This window comes from Tympanuchus pallidicinctus, unplaced genomic scaffold, assembly GCF_026119805.1.
Source record: "Tympanuchus pallidicinctus isolate F22 unplaced genomic scaffold, pur_lepc_1.0 scaffold31, whole genome shotgun sequence".
In the NCBI taxonomy this organism is placed as follows: domain Eukaryota; kingdom Metazoa; phylum Chordata; class Aves; order Galliformes; family Phasianidae; genus Tympanuchus; species Tympanuchus pallidicinctus.
The window spans coordinates 13,985,699-14,003,721 of NW_026294749.1; the positions used below are offsets into that span (position 1 = coordinate 13,985,699).

General features: G+C 38.6%; 1 protein-coding gene across 2 annotated transcripts in view; it reads right to left on the minus strand.

Annotated features, from left to right (window-relative positions):
- NFX1 (nuclear transcription factor, X-box binding 1) overlaps positions 1 to 18,023 on the minus strand; it is a 70,605-nt gene that overhangs the window by 18,418 nt on the left and 34,164 nt on the right. For both annotated transcript variants that reach the window (XM_052697658.1, XM_052697659.1), the window contains exons 7-19: positions 17,161 to 17,300; positions 16,049 to 16,148; positions 15,727 to 15,944; positions 14,702 to 14,799; positions 13,623 to 13,653; positions 11,989 to 12,071; positions 9,673 to 9,781; positions 6,158 to 6,277; positions 5,050 to 5,129; positions 4,411 to 4,641; positions 4,054 to 4,127; positions 1,533 to 1,634; positions 548 to 589 (exon numbers count right to left, since the gene is read on the minus strand). In XM_052697658.1, coding sequence (XP_052553618.1) covers positions 548 to 589; positions 1,533 to 1,634; positions 4,054 to 4,127; positions 4,411 to 4,641; positions 5,050 to 5,129; positions 6,158 to 6,277; positions 9,673 to 9,781; positions 11,989 to 12,071; positions 13,623 to 13,653; positions 14,702 to 14,799; positions 15,727 to 15,944; positions 16,049 to 16,148; positions 17,161 to 17,300 — 1,428 coding nt within the window. The remainder of the gene's footprint in view (positions 1 to 547; positions 590 to 1,532; positions 1,635 to 4,053; positions 4,128 to 4,410; positions 4,642 to 5,049; positions 5,130 to 6,157; positions 6,278 to 9,672; positions 9,782 to 11,988; positions 12,072 to 13,622; positions 13,654 to 14,701; positions 14,800 to 15,726; positions 15,945 to 16,048; positions 16,149 to 17,160; positions 17,301 to 18,023) is intronic.

Genomic DNA, 18,023 nt, shown 5'->3' on the forward strand with positions numbered 1-18,023 from the left:
CCCCTCGCTAAAAGAAAGATATCAAAGCCCTGGAATGAATCCAGAGGAGGGCAGGTGAAGCTGGTGAGGGGTCTGGAGCACAGGCCTTACGAGGAACAGCTGAGGGAACTGGGATTATTTAGTCTGGAAAAGAGGAGGCTCAGGGAAGACCTTATTCCTCTCTACAACTTTACCTGAAGGGAAGAACCTCCAGGGGAGGTTCAGGTTGGACATTAGGAAAAAAGTCTTCTCTAAAAGAATGGCCAGGCATTGGAACAGGTTTCCCAGGGAGGTGGTTCTGTAACTGTCCCTGGAGATGTTTAAGGAAAGGGTAGATGTAGTACTTAGGAACACTGTTTAATGCACCGTATTAGTGATAAGCAGACAGTTGGACTAGATGATCTTGGAGGTCTTTTTCAACCTTGATGATTCCATGATTCTGTAACACAATAATCACCCCCACATTTATCAGTTCTGTAGGTCATACAGAAAATAATTATTTTCCACATTGCATTGACTTATGAGATCTGGAGTTTTTTGGAAAAAGGCAAGTAAAGTTGTTGCCCACCTGTTCCTCTGAAGAGCTAAACATTCCTCATCGCATTGCAACCTGAATTAAGAAAACAACAATTAGATTCACTAAAAATAAAATAAGTCCTTTTAGTAATCCAGAAAGGAATGCTAACAGCAATCTGAGGAAATTCAGATGAACTCCAAAGAATTTGTGGGCCTCACGGACAAAAGTTGAAGTTAGTAATGTGCCTTTGCAACAAGAAAAGCTTATGGTATTCTGAGCTGCATTAAACAAAATATCGCCAACACATCAATGGATGTCATCCCTCCCTTAACTCAGCACTTGTGAGGCTAATCCTGGAGTACTGCATCCAGTTTTGGGTTCCTCTGTACTACAGATATTTCAGCATACCAAAGGGAGTCCAACAAAGGGCTGACTGAATGGACTGCAGTACTTGTCCTGTAATAAGAACGGCTGAGAGAACTGGGACTGTTCAAACTAGAGAAGAAGCTTGACAAAGACCTTCACAATTTATCTACATCCCTCAAGGGATGGTACAAAGAGAACAGACCCAGGCTCTTTTCAGTAGTGTCCAGAGCCAAGGCAGGAGACAATGGTATAGGTGCAGGTGACTGAGCACTGGCACAGGTTGTCCAGAGCAGCTGAGCAGTGTCTGTCCCTAGTGCTCTGGCTCTAGACTCTAGAGCAAGGAGTTGCGACTAGCTGACTTTCAAAAGTCCCTTCCAACCTCAATCATTCTGTGATTCTGAATCTGCTGAGAGAAACTCTGAAACTAATACGATGTTCAGTATGTAATTATAACAAGAAGCTAAGGAATGATACAGAGCTCATTCTAAAAAAAAAAAGAAAAAAAAAAAAGATATAAAAATAGTAAAACATTCTAATAGCAGTATTAAAGTAGAACTAGGTTATTAAAAGTCTTTTAACCAGAATTCTACTGATAATACTATGCATTTTCCAAGTCACTTATTCTTCATATACTCACAAGGATTTCATATTTCTACATGCCTGTCCTTACCTGGCCTGCTTCATTTCCTTTTTTGTAATAAGTCTACTGATTTCCACTGAATCTCCAAGCTGCAGATCCGTTAACTTAGTGGCTATAGATATAGCAGCTATTCTGCAAAAGAACAGTATTTCATTAGATCTTGGAAATAGTATATAAAGCTCCACACTTAGATATCCCGATAGAAGAAAAGCAAGCATGCTTCCTTGTAAGATTACAGAACCGAGATCTAGTTCTAAATCGCCTGGTTTATCCACTTATATAGATTAAGAGGTACCTCTCTCTCATGCAAATAACAACCTTGCTTCTTTATGAAATTATTCAGAACAACAATTCTAAGTCTAAGCTAGACAATGTGAATACTCCTTCTTACTTAATACTAAAACTGCACCTGAACATATTGGTTTAACAATACTTTTTAACTTTCCTGTGATTCTTCTTTATCTGTATGCAACTAAAACCTGTAGATTTATAATTACTTTGAAGTTTACCTAGAAAATATGGGTGATACAAGCCAAAAGGAAATAATGAAATGCCTAATGAAACTTTAAATTTTCTTCATAAAACTTCTTCATCATTCCCATTAATAGCAAGCTTTTCTAGTCTCATTTTCTAGCTAAAATTTCTACAAATAAAATACACAGCACATTTTAAAGTGAAATATCCCATATGTCTCAAAATCCCACATCTAAAATTCTGGTCTCTGAACTGTCTTTCCTGATAATTCTCAAATAAAAGGATACGTTCGTCTCCAAACTTCACATGACATTCAGAAAACAACTGTTCACACATCAAGAAGGATAATCATATTACACTAAAAAAAAGCAGCATTGAGATACACTACCAGCTTCAAATTTATCAGGCTGTGACAGAGAAACAGGCCATCAGATGACAGGACAACATCTATATCATATATACAGATAGAGCTCCAGAGCCCCTTTCCCGTTCCCTTGGGCACCCTTTGTGTGATATTAAATAGCTTTGAACTTGGTAAATCACTCTCAGTAACATTTTTGAGAAACCTGGACGCTCCATTAGCTTGGTGAACTCTCCACAGCAGTACCACGGGAGCAGTTTGGTTTTCTGTTTAGTCTCAAAACTGAGGATGGTGGAAAAATGCAAACCTAACTCCTATAAAACTGGAGTTTTTTAATGTTTTGGCGATCTGAACAGTTAGAGACACAAAATGAGCAAGCATTAAACACTGTGTTTGCTAACATCACACGGTTATTTTGTTGGTAATGTCAGTCAATTGAACATGTGTGAACCAAGAGATACAAACGCTTTAAACCGAATGCTTTGTTTCCTTCCATTGGCTTGGCTTATACACACACTCTCACTGACTTCACATGTACCATCTTCCCTACACGAGTGTTTTTGGAGTGCCTGAGCCTCAGAAATAGTGGAAATATAACAGGCTTCAAAGACACAAACTTGCAATGCAGTTACCATCCAGCTTATCATCAGTGACAAGCCCATGCCAATTCTAAATGATAATTCAATGTTGAGCCAATCTTTTGGCTTATATTAGTAGTGGAAAACAAAAAAAAAAGCACAAAATTCCTTTAAGTCTACTTACTATTGGTTCTTAATGCTTCTGATTAATGCATTTTCACAGTACTAAGGAACCTGTTAGGTAGATGCTAAGCCACCTTCTGAAGAATTTAATTCTGGGCATTGATCAGTAAGAAAAGCAATGCATCCTCAGCTGGGATAGTTCCTCAAATAACAGAGCTGAAAAAATCATTAGGAAGCTTTCTTTGAAAGACAAGAAGCATCTACATCTACTCTCTCCTATATACTGGTATGTAGAGCACAGTTTTTGTTGCACTTCAATCCTCCAAATTATTTTTTCTATTCCTTCTCAATCAAAGAGTAAAAATGAGTTTTTATTGTCTCTATTTTGCTATTTCTATTCCGTAACTTTCAAAGTTTGACTTGATTCTTGTTTTCCTTGTCCCTTCTTTGCCCTCTGACATAAGTGTAGTTTAGAAATAGGATTTAGAGACCAATTTATTGGGAAAAAAAAAAAAAAAAAAAAAAAAAGTTAGGTAGGACCCAGCTTGCATATTGAAAATCAAGATTTAGACATTAAGAACCAAAGCTCTCATTACTGACCATGAAATCTAAAAAGTTATTCAACTACCTAAATTTAGCTGCCTATTTCAGCTTTATCACTCTTTAAATTCCATCATCTGCACTGACCAGGTTCCATCAGACATCAATGGGAATTTTGACATCAACTCACATGTGGACTGTTAGATACCGTCACCTACGTTCAGATGTCTGAATTAGAATTCCATAGATGGAAAATCCAAGCTGTGACATGCCAAGACAGTTACAGACTGACAGCAAAAAGAGAAATGTGTCACAGAACAGCATAGCTGATATGGAGGCTCAGAGGAACAGAGAAAAAGAATCTGTAGGTGTTGAGTGTGAAAAACTTCATGAATGGAATATATTGCCAATACTGAAATCCAATCAAACTGCAAACATCTAGTAAAAGAAGTAAAATAATTATCATAGTACAAACCTCTGATATGTATTGGATGCTTCTGAGCAAATCATACTCTCCTTTCTTCTTCCACATTCACACTGAAGTTCAACCTGGTGCATTACACAAAGACAGCAGCTGGTTTAAACTTTTTTTTTCCTTTTTTTTTTTTGTTCAGGGAGGGAAGTGAGAGAGGTGATCTGTACTTTAATGATAAATAATTCTAAAAAGTAAAAGAAACAAGCTCTATGACATTACTTGATATTTTAAGTTACAAGATAGCATGACATTTCTGGTATTAAAAAACAGTAACTTTTTGTCAGTAATGTTTTTGGCTGGTAGGTAATCATACTACTTGTCAGTGAATTTGCAGTTAATTTTCACTGAGCATCTAACCTTTGCACAGCAGGATGTTGTTGGGCAGGGCGAAGAAGGATGACACGGAGCCATACAGGGATGATTACAATACAGTCTTGGAATAATACATGGCTGTTTACATTCTTCATCTATAAGACATTCCCCTTTATGACAGATTCTTTTACATTTGTGCATTCCACATTTTAACATTTGATTGCAGCGAAGTCCGCAGGAAATGTCAGTGAGGTGACAGGGAATATTGCTTCGCAGCTGAAAGAGGGGAGAAAGACAACACAAAAGAAAATCAGTAATTATAACAGCCAATCTCAAAGCACTTCTGTTATTAACACCTTTCTTTGGCAATTATCCACACAAGAAATGTAATACTGAAGTACTTTGGACAAAGACAGCGTTCTTTATGTCACAGTCCATTAACATCAGTTAGTATGAATACACATGGCATAAAAGATAAGACTTTTCCTATTTAATCGTATTAAATACCAACTCCAATAATATATTCCATTCCAAAGAAGCCGTGAAAATACAACTCAACAGTCTTAGAAGCTGAAACATCACCTGGTTATCCCTTAAGTTACATAAACATAAAAGTACATCCAGAACATCAAGAACAATTTTCAAGCGACACATTATTAAGAATACAGAAACACTAAGACTTACTTCATGTTTGCCCATACACCATTTCTGAGTGAGATAGGTACAGGGTGGACACTTCTCCTCACTATGACATGAATGGTACACTGCAGCCATAGATTAAAAAACAGTTTTATTACCATACTTCAGCCAAACGCCTTAAAAGAGACACTATGGATTATTACATATGAGTTGGTCATTAGTACACAATTAATGGGAGGAAAGATGCTTCATGCAGGGATCATTTGTTCTTTAAAATAGTCTTTAAAAATTACAATGGCAGATTTTTAGGTGAACAGTCTTCTGCATTTTCAAAACTAAACAGAATAGAAAACATTTGTAACTTCTGAGCAGGATTACACTATTAGACAGAATATAACAAAGCGTATCTGTCCAACCTGTTACAGCACAGGCTTTCACTCAGTGCAATTTCAAGGAACTCAGAAACCAACTATTCACTACTGTTCACTAGATTATTCTACTCTTTCAATAGAGCATGTTCTCTCTAATTAAATGAAACATCTAATGCAAGCATGACCAACACATGGCCTGCAGGCTGCATGCAGCCCACTGCCTGCTATAGAGGTGGGAGCTCTTCACCACGGGTGGCTCTAGGCACAACTCATTGCTCAACAACCAAGCTACCAGCGCTCTGATTTTTATGAGCTTGTGTGCAGGCTCTTGTTCATCGCTGGTAAAAAACACACAGCTAATGGCAGTGACTGTGCTGGAAAACAGTGTGACTGTTTTCTTTGTATCAGCTGTAGTTTCCATGGAAATAAATAAGAGGCACCACTTTTGGAGAAACTCATGGATATGCAGCACAAGACAATTCCTCAGCACAGCCCAGGCAAACCAAAAAGTTGGACACTCATGGTTTAACGTGTTGTGACTATTAATGATGCCTGAATGTTGCTATCTGGATCAGAAAGAATAATGTGTTGTTTTACAAGTTAAAAGTACCACTACAGTTACTCATGGCAAATTTTTAGTTAGTTTTGAAGTATAAGCTTTTGAAAATATTAAGCCACTGCAAAAATAGCTAACAAAAGCGTAAATTTTTTTTTTTTCAAACAGACCCATGTATGTACTATGTTTTGATTTTTTTTTTTTTTAAATGAATAGCTTGACTTACCTGGATGATCACAGTCATGTGGCCTGGTGCATGTTTTTTTGCACTCTGGTGGCTGAGTGCCACAAGGAACAGGGGGGTAAATCACTGATTCCCCACAGTAACAAGTCAACTCATCAAAACCTGAAAAAGCAAGTCACAAGAGATGTAACTCTGTATCTGTACTTCCCTAAGAGAAATTTTAAAAGAAAATGCAAATGTTATATTCTGGCATCTTTTTTTTTATTTTTTATACTAAGAACCACAATAGTGAAATCACCACCTCCTGTGCTTCCCACAAGATATGAAATGGACTACAGCCATTTCATAACAGCTATGTTTGCTTTTAGAGTGGTTCTTTGACAACATCTTAAACTGTAGCAGAAGTAATGCTCTTGTGAAGTAGAAAGCTGTTCTTGTCCTATCATTGACTCAAAAACAGGGAGATATCTTGAATTCCCTTTCCAAAAGCACAGCATCCAAATTTTGCCTCTCACTCATTCAAAATCCTTTCTACAGCTTGTTTTCCTTCTTTACATATCTGACTCTATCCTGAATTGGAAGAACCTAGCCCGCATTTCTTTCCAGCTCCTTCTAATTTTGAATTTTCATTGTTTTATCATTCTCTTGTGTATGAACAGATTTCATCCTTTTGCCCAGACCAGCACATGGTGCTGGGAAGATTTCAGACCAAATTATCAAAAGAGCATCACTCTGTAGAATTTGACGTAGAATCTCTTCTGTATACGTCACGCCATTTAGTGCTATATGGATCCTCTTAATCAGTTTATGAACTGATGCACCCAGAGCTCGGTATGGGGCTGCTTCTATTTAACATCTTCATTAATGATCTTGATGAGGGGATTGAGTGCACCCTCAGTAAGTTTGCAGACGACACCAAGTTGGGAGGGAGTGTTGGTCTGCCTGAGGCATTACAGAGGGACCTGGATAGACTGGATCAATGGGCCAAGGCAAACTGGATGAGTGTCAAAAGGGCCAAGTGTCAGGTCCTGCATTTTGGTCACAACAACCCCAGGCAACCCTACAGGCCTGGGGAGGAGTGGCTGGAAAGCTGCTTGACACCAAAGGGACCTTGGTGTGCTGATGGACAGTGGGCTGAACATGAGCCAGCAGTGTGCCCAGGTGGCCAAGAAGGCCAATGGCATCCTGGCTTGGATCAGGAATGCTGTGGTGAGCAGCACCAGGGAAGTCATCCTGCCCCTGGACTCGGCACTGGTGAGGCCTCACCTCCAGTGCTGTGTTCAGTTTGGGGCAGCTCAGTACAGAAGGACACTGAGGTGCTGGAGCAGGTCCAAAGGAGGGCAACAAGGCTGTGAAGGGCTTGGAGAATATGGCCTGTGAGGAGAGACTGAAGGAAGTGGGGCTGTTCAGTCTGGGGAAGAGGAGGCTGAGAGGAGACCTAATTGCTCTCTTCCAATATCTGAAAGGTGCTTACAGCGAGAGTGGGGCTGGTCTCTTCTCACTGGTGACATGTAACAGGATGAGGAGAAACAGCTTTAAGTTGCAGCAGGATTAGTTTAGGCTAAAGTGTTGTTAAGCACTGGAATAGGCTCCCAAGGGAGGTGGTTGAGTCACCATCCCTGGATGTGTTTAAAAACCATTCGGATGTGGTGCTCAGGGACATGATTTAGGAGAGGGTTGATAGGGTAGTATGGTTAGGCTGTGGTTGGACTTGATGATCTTGAAGCTCTTTTCCAAACTAAGCAATTCTATCTTCACAGAAGGAGACTCCACAACCTCTCTGGGCAACTTGTTTCAGTGCTCTGTTACCCTCACCATAAAGGAGTTCTTCTGCATGATAGTACAAAACTTCCTATGATCAAGTTCTAGGTCATTATTCCATGTCTCATCACTACACAACATGAAGAGTCTGGCCTCATCCATTTGCCTCCCACCTTCCTTTAGACATTTACAAACATTTATCAGATCCCCTCTCAGTACTCTTTTTCTCTGGCTGAACATACTCAGGTTACTCAGCCTTTCCTCACAGGAGATGCTCCAGGCCTTTAATCATCTTTGTGGTCCTCCACTAGACTCCTTCTAGGAGATCCCTGTCTTTTTTTGAACTGGGGAGCCCAGATATGGACACAGTAGTGTAAATGTGGCTTCACCATGACGAAGTAGAGAACCTCCCTCAACCTGCTGCCCACACGCTTTTTTTTAATGGGCCCTAGGATACCACTGGCCTTCTTTGCTACAAGGGCACACCGCTGGCTCACGGCCAATCTGCTGTCCACCAGGTCCCCAGTCTATCTCCGCAGAACTCCTCTCCAGCAGGTCATCCCCTAACCTGTACTGATGCACGTGGTTGTTCTTTTGGAATAATTCTGAGGTCTTTTCCCTGCTGCTTCCTAGAGTGACAGTGTCCCCTGGCTCTTCATCATTCAGAAATACATCCCCTTCCCTCCCTGAATCTAGTTCAAAGCTTGCTAATAAGTCCAGCCAGCCTGCTGCCCAGAACACTCTTGCCGCACCTGGTCTCTCATGTCACACAATGTCAACACACTGGATCTCACGTTATCTTTTCTTCCCTTTCCTGAATTCCCACCTTGAACTGGGAGGAGAAAGGAGAACATTACCTGCGCTTCTGATCCATTCAACATCTTTCCAAGGGTCACCAAGTCTCTTTTGACTAACTTTGTTCTGCCTTCGCTAGACTGAAGTTACTGAAACGACCTGGCCTATTTTCAGGTTACTATGTTGATTTTTTAAAAGAGAATGTTTGGACACGGTAAGATTTGTTTTCTAAAGAAAGGTCCTACCAGCATGCACTCTGAAATACAAAAGCATTCTTCTTTCCATTTCAGGCCAAGATCAGAAAGCTTAGTATTCACTATTATAAAGGTCATATGGTTTCCTACATCAAGTGGAGAGAAGCAGTTGTGGAAAACTAGTATCTTAATCTGACACAGATTTTAACAGAGTACACACTCAGATAAAGCTGCTGCATCAGCTCAAATCTGTAGCTTAGTAGTTCATAACAAAATAGTACCTCATGGTTATCAATCTATTTGAAGCAATTTTTTTAGTACATCCATCATCTAGGGCATGACCAAAAAGCCTATGACACACAACTGGCATCTACTTCCACAGACAGTCCGTCTAGAGAAAAATCACTCGCACACCAACATGGGAAAGTCTAATTTTTAAACACCTAAACAGATTCTGCTATATATTCCAGTATCTATAAAATTTACTAACTTGTCAACAGAAGAGTTCCATCAACTTTGACATTCTAAACTTTTTTTAAAATTTTTACTTTTGCATGATTGTCCTCAAAGTTTAAGCGATTGCTGATCAATGTAACTGAACATATTTCACTTTAATTCAAGTAAAATTTAATAAAGTTACTAACTCATCTAAAATAGAATAACTTTCTTTTCCACTATAAAAAAACAAAACAAAACAATGAGAGCAAACTACAGATCTTCAGGCTCTGATCAAATTCCATGTCCAACTCTGATCAATTAAAGTGAATACATTTCTATAACATGTAAGAAAAAAAGCATTGTACACACTTGTTTGCCAGCAGGTTTGACAACTGCCCCGGTGACAAGGCTCTTCACATCTATGAAGTCCACAGTTGAGTTTGCGACCACAAACCAAAGAACATTTATGTTCTGTGTCCTGCGGGAAGGCACAAAAGAAAAGCAAAATTAAACCATAAAATCAATAGGCTTCTTTCTTCTGTGAAGTCATAACCCGGCAATTGCAAAACCACTAGGAAGAAATAAGAAGATATTTTAAAGGTCAACTCTCTCCTCCAGGTGACAAAGACAAGGATCTGTCAAGGAGGACCCATTAATTACAGTGGATTCCTGCCTACAAGGGTCCTGAATCTGGTGTCATAGAATGGCTCAGGTTGGAAGGGACCTCAAAGATCATCTAGCCCTAACCCCTTGCCATGGGCAGGGCTGCTAACTGCTAGATCAAGCACCAGAATAGGTCCCATGGCCCCGTCCAGCCAGTCCTCGATCACCTCTGAGGACAGGGCATCCACAACCTCTCTGGGCAACTTGTTCCAGCATCTCAACAGCCTCTAAGCAAAAAACTTCCCCAACATTTACCTAAACCAGCAAGTGCAAGTCTGAGTGGCTACCAGTTTTTCTAGAGGTGTATCTTTTTCAAAGAAATCAAGTACTGGCCCAACAGAACAACAAAAAGACTGTCAGCAATCGCCTGCAGTGCCTTAACATCCTATACAATGACAGGGACTGAATGAGCATTGCACTTTGGGTCACCAAAACAGCAGTAGCTTACCCCCAGCCAATCAATCAATCATTGGTTCGTACTGTGAAAGGGTGGAATGCAGTGAAATTGCCAGGTCACAGCCTGAACCAATGGTTAAGCACCAGGTGGCTACCCAGGGAACTCAGGTAAAAGCAACACACCTGAGTGACCAGAAGGGGGGGAGCCTGGATCCACTCCTCCTCACTCTCATTTAAAGGTTAGCAGCTGAGTGAATGGCTATCTTTGGGTAAAGATAACACTCCTCTTCAGCCAACACTGGTCGCTGGAAGGGGTAAGCCTGTTTCTTTCTTTATCACCTGTATGTGATTTGAAGGCACTGTCATCACCTTCTTTTGCCATACAGAACACATTTAGGGAATCAGAAGGAAAATTTGTGCTGGAACTTGAAGATGCTAAATCTGTTTATTTTTCATTCTATTCAGTATTGTTTAGGCTGCACCTGCAATACTGTTTCCAGTTCTGGGCTCTGTATTAAGAGTTACATTGGCATACACAAGGGATTCCAGCAAAGGATTGAGAAGATTATGAACAAACTAGAATCTCTCTCCTGTGAATAAAGGAGAAGAAAGCTGGGACTCCTTAGACTAGAGAAGAGGATGCTTGGGAGGGACCTTATCAATTTATGCAGGTCCCTAAAAGATGGAGCTATGCTGTTAGTAGTGCCCTGTGCCAAGGCGAGAGGCAATGGGCACAAACTGAGACATGGGACATTCCCCATGAACATTACTAAATATTCATTGACTGCAGGTGACTGACCACTGGCTCAAGTCACCAACAGTTGCTCTGGCGTCTTCATTCCTGCAACTTTTCAGCTGCTGTCTGGACATGATCTTGGGCAAGTGGCTCTGCGTGGCACGGCCTGAGAAGAGGCCAGAAGACTCCAGAGGTCCCTTCCAAACTCAACCATTCTGTGATTCTGTACTGTCAGAACTATATTCTGAAAAAAACAGCTCAGGCCTGACACATACAACTTTTCATCACAGCAGGTATACACCACTTTTAAAGTTTATCCTGTTAAGATTCCAATTGCGGACTTAAAACTAAAATCTATGATGGAGCTAAGTAATATCACACCCTCTGTCCTTTTCCTTGGAATCAGTAAACTAACAAAAAGTATCTTTACTTCGATTTTAAAAATTATAGAATTATTAAGCTTGAAAAGACCAACCATCAATCTATCACCACTATGCCCATGTTCTCAATTGCCACATCTACGTGTTTCTTGAACATCTACAGGGATGGTGACTCCACTACTTCCCCGGGCAGCCTGTTGCATCACTTGATCATTCTTCCAGAGGAAAAAAAAAGGTTCCTAACATTGAACAAGAACCTCCTCTCACACAACTTGAGGCCTTTATCTATCACCTTTAACTGTATTTAAGCTAAAGCATGTTTTTACAATGCCCATAAAATGAATTTTGCAGAATAAATGCACACACAAACTTTTGGAGCATGACTTGTATTGGAAACAGAGATTCAAAATACACAAAAATGCAAGGGCATAAAAACAAAAAGTCTTAACTTCACAACAAAACACAAATGCTTCATTACAAGCAGTTTCTATAAAACCACACTGGGCTTACCACACAGCAAACTTCATTACACTTGTGTCGTCCACACGACCTCTTCTTGTTGCATCGCTTGTCGCACATAAAGGTAATAGCAGCTATTAAAAAAAATAATTGTGACATAAGTCATGATTTGCTATTTGCTCACACTGAGAATAAAAGCTTAAGCCACAATATTAGGCTAAGGACGTTCTAAGGTCTGGTCTAGAGAAGAGCAGTGTGGGAAGTTAGTGCACAAAAACATAAATTAGTTGCACTTCCACATTAATTCCCCAGGTAAACACTTGCCTTGCTTTAAACAAGCCCTTGTTCAAAAAGATTTTTGGAGAGCAGTTTATTTCACATTATTCTTTGTACCATACACTCTGCAAACAGAACAGACAAAATAGGACTTCCTGATACACTGATTAGACCACAAATAAACTTACTACTATCCTCAAGCAATGTGAACAACTATTTCTGAGTTCTTAAATGTTTTTACATCCTCATAGCTAGAAGTTCAACTTAGGAAATATGCAGATTACTACATTACTGACCTCGTACTGAGTACCTCAGTATGACATGGATCCATCAACTAAAACGTCTCTAGATTGAGATTCTTCAGTTTTAACAATTAAATAGCATATGAACTGCTCCCAGTATCAATCACTAAAAAGCAGGATGAGCAATTCTTTGTGTACGTGGTAAATATCTGAACTCTCCAAGCAAGTATCCACACCTTTCTAGAGGGTAAACAACCAGCACAAAATACAGGCAAAGGCAGCAAAGACTACACTTAGAGAGCTCCTCCAACAGGAGTTTAGCCAGTTACAGTGGATTACTACTATGGTGCAGTTCACTGCTGTTTCAGGTCTCCTATCTTTCTTACATAAATGGAGTGGTGGGAATGGCCAGAAACATCCATTCATTCGTTCATTTCCCTTCCCTAAAGTGATCTCTCTTGTTCATCCACAACATCAGCAGATACCAGAGGGTGCTCTATGACTATTGTTGTGTTTACAGGGTGACAGCACTACAGTCCCACATAGAGTAGAACTGTGACATCCTTATGTATTTACATTTAGCAGCTCCATGAAATGTTGCCATAATCCAGCTTACAAGACAACTCCTGAGGAAGAATTCTAGTCAAGTGATGCTGACAAAATAATCTTATAATCAAATCCTTTAATTTGATATGCAGACAAAATCCAAAGATTCACTGCTGCTTTGATTGAAGGCCTTTCAGAACAGAGTTTTTGGAACAGCTTTCAGGACTTCTAAGTCTTGAAAAAGATCATCTGCTTTATTTAACATAAAATACATTAAGTCTCTCTAAAAACTGAAAACAAAAAACAACAAAAGACATATTACGATAAAGAAGAAATTGCCAAGGAAAATCCTGAACAACCAGAACTCAAAAGAATATGAGGAAAAACTTAAGTGAGCTCAGAAGTTCTGCCACCCTCTGAAATTTTGTAGTAGAAAAAAAAAGACCCACCCAAGACAGAAACATACAGTAGAGATACAAAATGAGCATCAGAAATTGAAGATGACTATTGAATCGCATATTTGGCAACTTCTTGAGTCAAAACCAAATCTAATGAGCTGTCTCATTAAGACTTCAAAACTATTTCATATTATATACTGAACAAATTATAAAACAGTACTACCTTTATTCCTGAGTAGAGCACACGGGACTTCCTAGGAAACAAACAGGGAGCAATTATATTGCAACAACTGCAACTTATTCATCTAGAAAGTACCTAGTCACATATGACAAGAAGTTTTCAGGTGCATAACACTCTAGGACACAAGAAAGGAAAAAGCTGGAAAAATCCTCATCAAATTTATGCATTAGTTCATGTTTTAATCTACATTTTTTTAATCTTGACATTTTAACACTTGACTTTTTTCCCTAGAAATTCAGCAGCAAGAGTTTGTAGTTTAAGATTCCTCACTTAACTCAGTGGATAACAATGTGAAGTAACACATTTGTCCTAGGAAACAAGAAACTTGCATTGAGAAAAACTATGCCCTCCTCAAGAGTACTAATAAAGTTTAAATTTGTGCTTTGAACATTTGTTTTTGTTTTTTTTTTTTTAAAAAAAAAAAAAAAGGAAGACTGACATTTTTTCAACAAAAAGTCAAATCTCATGACTGAAAATTTTTACTCAGATAAAACATTAAAACACTTCAACATGAAAATAAAAAGTTTCTGAGATAGTAACCAAAGATTTCAAAGCTATGGTTATGCACAGTATACTTTTAAACTAGGCCACCAATTACTGTATGACAACTGGTGAGGTTCTGCTGTTTCATTACATGAAAGTACAAAGAAAGACTAAAAACCAATATCATCTCCAAAATTTACTACAAATCTGTAGGCTATCACTATACATTATTTAGCTTTTCCTCTACCTTTCTCTTGTTTACATTACTCTTGGTAAAACTATCATTCTCTGCACCACATCATTACTGCAGGACAATACAGGCTTTGCAGCCAGCTTAAACAACGAAAATTCTGTAAGTACTGCAGTAATCCTTCAGAAATTGTATTCATGGTAATTAGCCCACACTGGCCCTTCACAGCATATCTAGCTGATGTCTATCAGTTCTAACATAGCAGACACCCCTGTAACTACAGAGGCAACAACACCTTCTTACCTTCCTTTTCTCCACAGCTTAAAGAAAACAAAACCAAAACCCACCAACTACCTGCTGTTTTCCTGGTCAAGCTCTAAGCACTCACCTTTTTTTTGAAGCCACACCTACAATAAATATTTGATGTTTGAGAACATGGTTTACAGTCTCCTTCATGGCACAGGCTTTCACATGTATGAAGCAACTCTATCAAAATTAAAGTAAAAAGATTAAAGTAAATAAAATGCATGATCAGTAACAAGGTATTTATCTGGAGCACCACAGTTTGCAGATACCAAGCCTACTGGCAGCTGGGTTTCCATTCTGACATATGGGCTCAAACAGACAAGAGTTCAAGGATTTCACAGTTGCTTTTTTTTCTATTATTTGGAACTTTATGATCCTGAACATGTAGACTAAACAGTTAAGTCTACAATTAACACTGATAATGCACAAATACCTTATATATATATATTTTTAAATTTTCACAAATTTTAAGTACATAATTCTTTCTTCTTTTTCATCCTAAATGAAAAAGGCTTATGCATACCTTCATCTTTCACTCCCTGAGTTAACTGCAGTAAATTACACTTCAGTGGAATTTCAAGTACAAGAAATTATGATTAATTATGTAGTTTTATAAAATTGAAGTGTCATACAGTCTCAGTTAAATATAGTTTTATTTAATTAATGCAATCACTGAACAGACTATTTAGTTCTGTAAATAACTTCTTCCTTTCTACTGCCCAACATCACATTTCACTTCATGGCCTAATGCCACACTTCTCTTTGTGGCCACAGTGAATGAGTGCTTAATAACAGCATCTAAAGGTTGTAAGCGAAATCATTTATCTCTACCAGTCTTCAAATCAACAATGAAGATCTAGGCGGGCTTTTAAGAGACACAAACAGCAAGAAATTCCTACAGTTCCACCAGCATGAAAGTCTATGGAAACAAAATTTTAGAACTAGCTATTGTAGATGATTCCTTTGAACAAATACAGCCTATCTCACAGGCTCTGCAGTAGCACTCATACTCAAATCCTCAAAAATATCTTTGACATGAAAGTTGTTTTTTTTTTAAAATAACGTGAGATGTTTTTTTGATACTCTGATACAGAAAGTTCTCATTACCATAGCTACCACAAGAAAGAGGTTTGCCACACGTTTTTCCACATGATGGGATAGGATCAGTGCATATTTTACGTTCAATACATCCTAGTTCCAGTAACTTGCTAAGAGGAGTCTGACCACAGGGACAGCGATAAACTACTTGTGGAAGTCGTGGACAGAGTTGGCAAGGTTGAGGATGGCATACTTGTGTGCAGTTGTGCCTCCCACAGTTTAATGTTCTGTGAAAAAAATAATAAAAAAAGGGGAATTACAATGATATGACCACTAAGTATGAACAAAATGACCTCTAATTTTTCAGAAACCTAAATTACAGTGAACTTACTTGCCACACGTATTCTGACACGAGAAACTCCCAAATCCATCATAAAATTCTTCCTTTGTCCCACACAACACTTCTTTGAAGTTTTTCCCACAGTAACACACTAAAAGAAAGCAACGTTACACAGAAAACAATAAAAGTATCAGTGACAAAACACAGCAACAAAGCAAATGCAAAATTGTGAGATGCAAAAAATAGTCCTTTTTTTTTTTTCCTAAGTACATGAGATTTAATTCAGAGATTTCTCAATCCTATGGATTCTGAAATACCACTTTTGTTTTGATGAGACAAAAACCAAAGGGGAATCTATAGCTTCACAAAAAGTTTTCATATTAAAGTAGTATACGTTACGAGTTAAGTACTACCTAAAAATGTCAAGAAAATGAAAATATTTTTTGAATTATTTATTTAGAAAACTGTATTTGCTTTAGTATACTGGAACAAGTATGATATAGTTTCCTTTCCACAACTGAGTTTAGAAAATTTTAAGCAGCACTCATGAGTACTTCGTTGAAAGGTGATTTGTCAGTCTCCATTCTTTTTCCATAGTGTTTAAAGTCTTGGAATGATGTAATCTTAAGTAGGATCACAGGTCAATTCAGGTTGAAACAGTCAGCTAATCCAAACCCTCAAAGCTGAGCCAGCAATGAGATCAGATCACATTACTCACTGTTTTACTCAGCTGGGTCTAAAAAACTCCAAGTTCCCACGTACACAAAAAAAGTTTTTCCTTACAACCAGTTCAGTTTAGCCTGTTGTCTTGTCCTGTTAACATACATACACAGGCTGGCTCCATCTTCTTGATAATCTCCTGTTAAGCTACTGAAAGACTCAGTCCTTCCTAAGCCTTCTCAACCTAAAGTAACTAGTTCTACCCATCTTCACGGAATGTGTGTTCCAGCATCCTAAACCTCACAGCAGAATTCTTCTAGCCATGTTCATATTCCTATTTTAATATATAGCAATTCTAATTTTCCAGTCTTTAAATATTCTAGCAACAGATCTTACCTCAAAGTAAAGCCCTGCCTCATGGCAAAGTCCTCTTCCTCCCCACCTCTTGTTTTCCTAGTATACATATATCATGGAGGAAAAGTGTAAGGCATTCTGATACTTACCTTGCTGTACTTTTAGCTGGCAAGGTAAACATTCTCCTGCATGGCACACCTGAGTACATCTGTGCTTGCCACAGTTTAAAGTACTTCCACATACATTGGAACAATGAATTTTTGTTGACTGGCCACAGCGAACTGAATGACTGCAGAAGAATGACACCACACTCTGTCAGCTACCTTAAATCCACAGAGAACTTACTTAAAAGCATAACAGACTTCTGTCAACAAAATGGGGGAAAAAAGACATATTTTGAAACTTGAAGTATGGCTACGCATTGGGCCAAGAGCAGATATTTCCATTACACCATTACACAAATCTTTCCTACAGCTTTAAATGATCTGAAGTCCACTGGGTACAATGAAGACAGTAATATGAGTATTAATAGTGATGCAGCCTACATTTTTCACAACTAAGAATACTCCCCCCCCACCCCCGCCCACATCAGTGTAGCTTGAATTTAAATCTCCCAGAGATTGTAGCTGCTTAATCAAGGAAAGGCAGAAGAATTCAAGTTTAAGCTTTTTTGTTTGCTTTTACCTAGGATGCATGTGAATACAACCAACATAAACTGCATTTTATTATAAAATATTCTGACTCTAAAACTCAAAAATTTCCTGGTCTTTATACAGTTGCAACAACTGACTTTACCCACTATGAGATGTGCAAAATAGCAATTTGAAAATAACTTGAAGTTTGAGGTGCATCTTGGATGCTATTACAGCACGTATGACAAAATGCTACTTAGAATGATGTTTTAAATGTTAAATGCAGCACTATAAAAAAAAAAAAGCAAACAGCAATTTGCATGCATTTGGGAAAAACAGTTAGAATTGCCTCTTCTTTTACTAACTATTCCTTACAATTC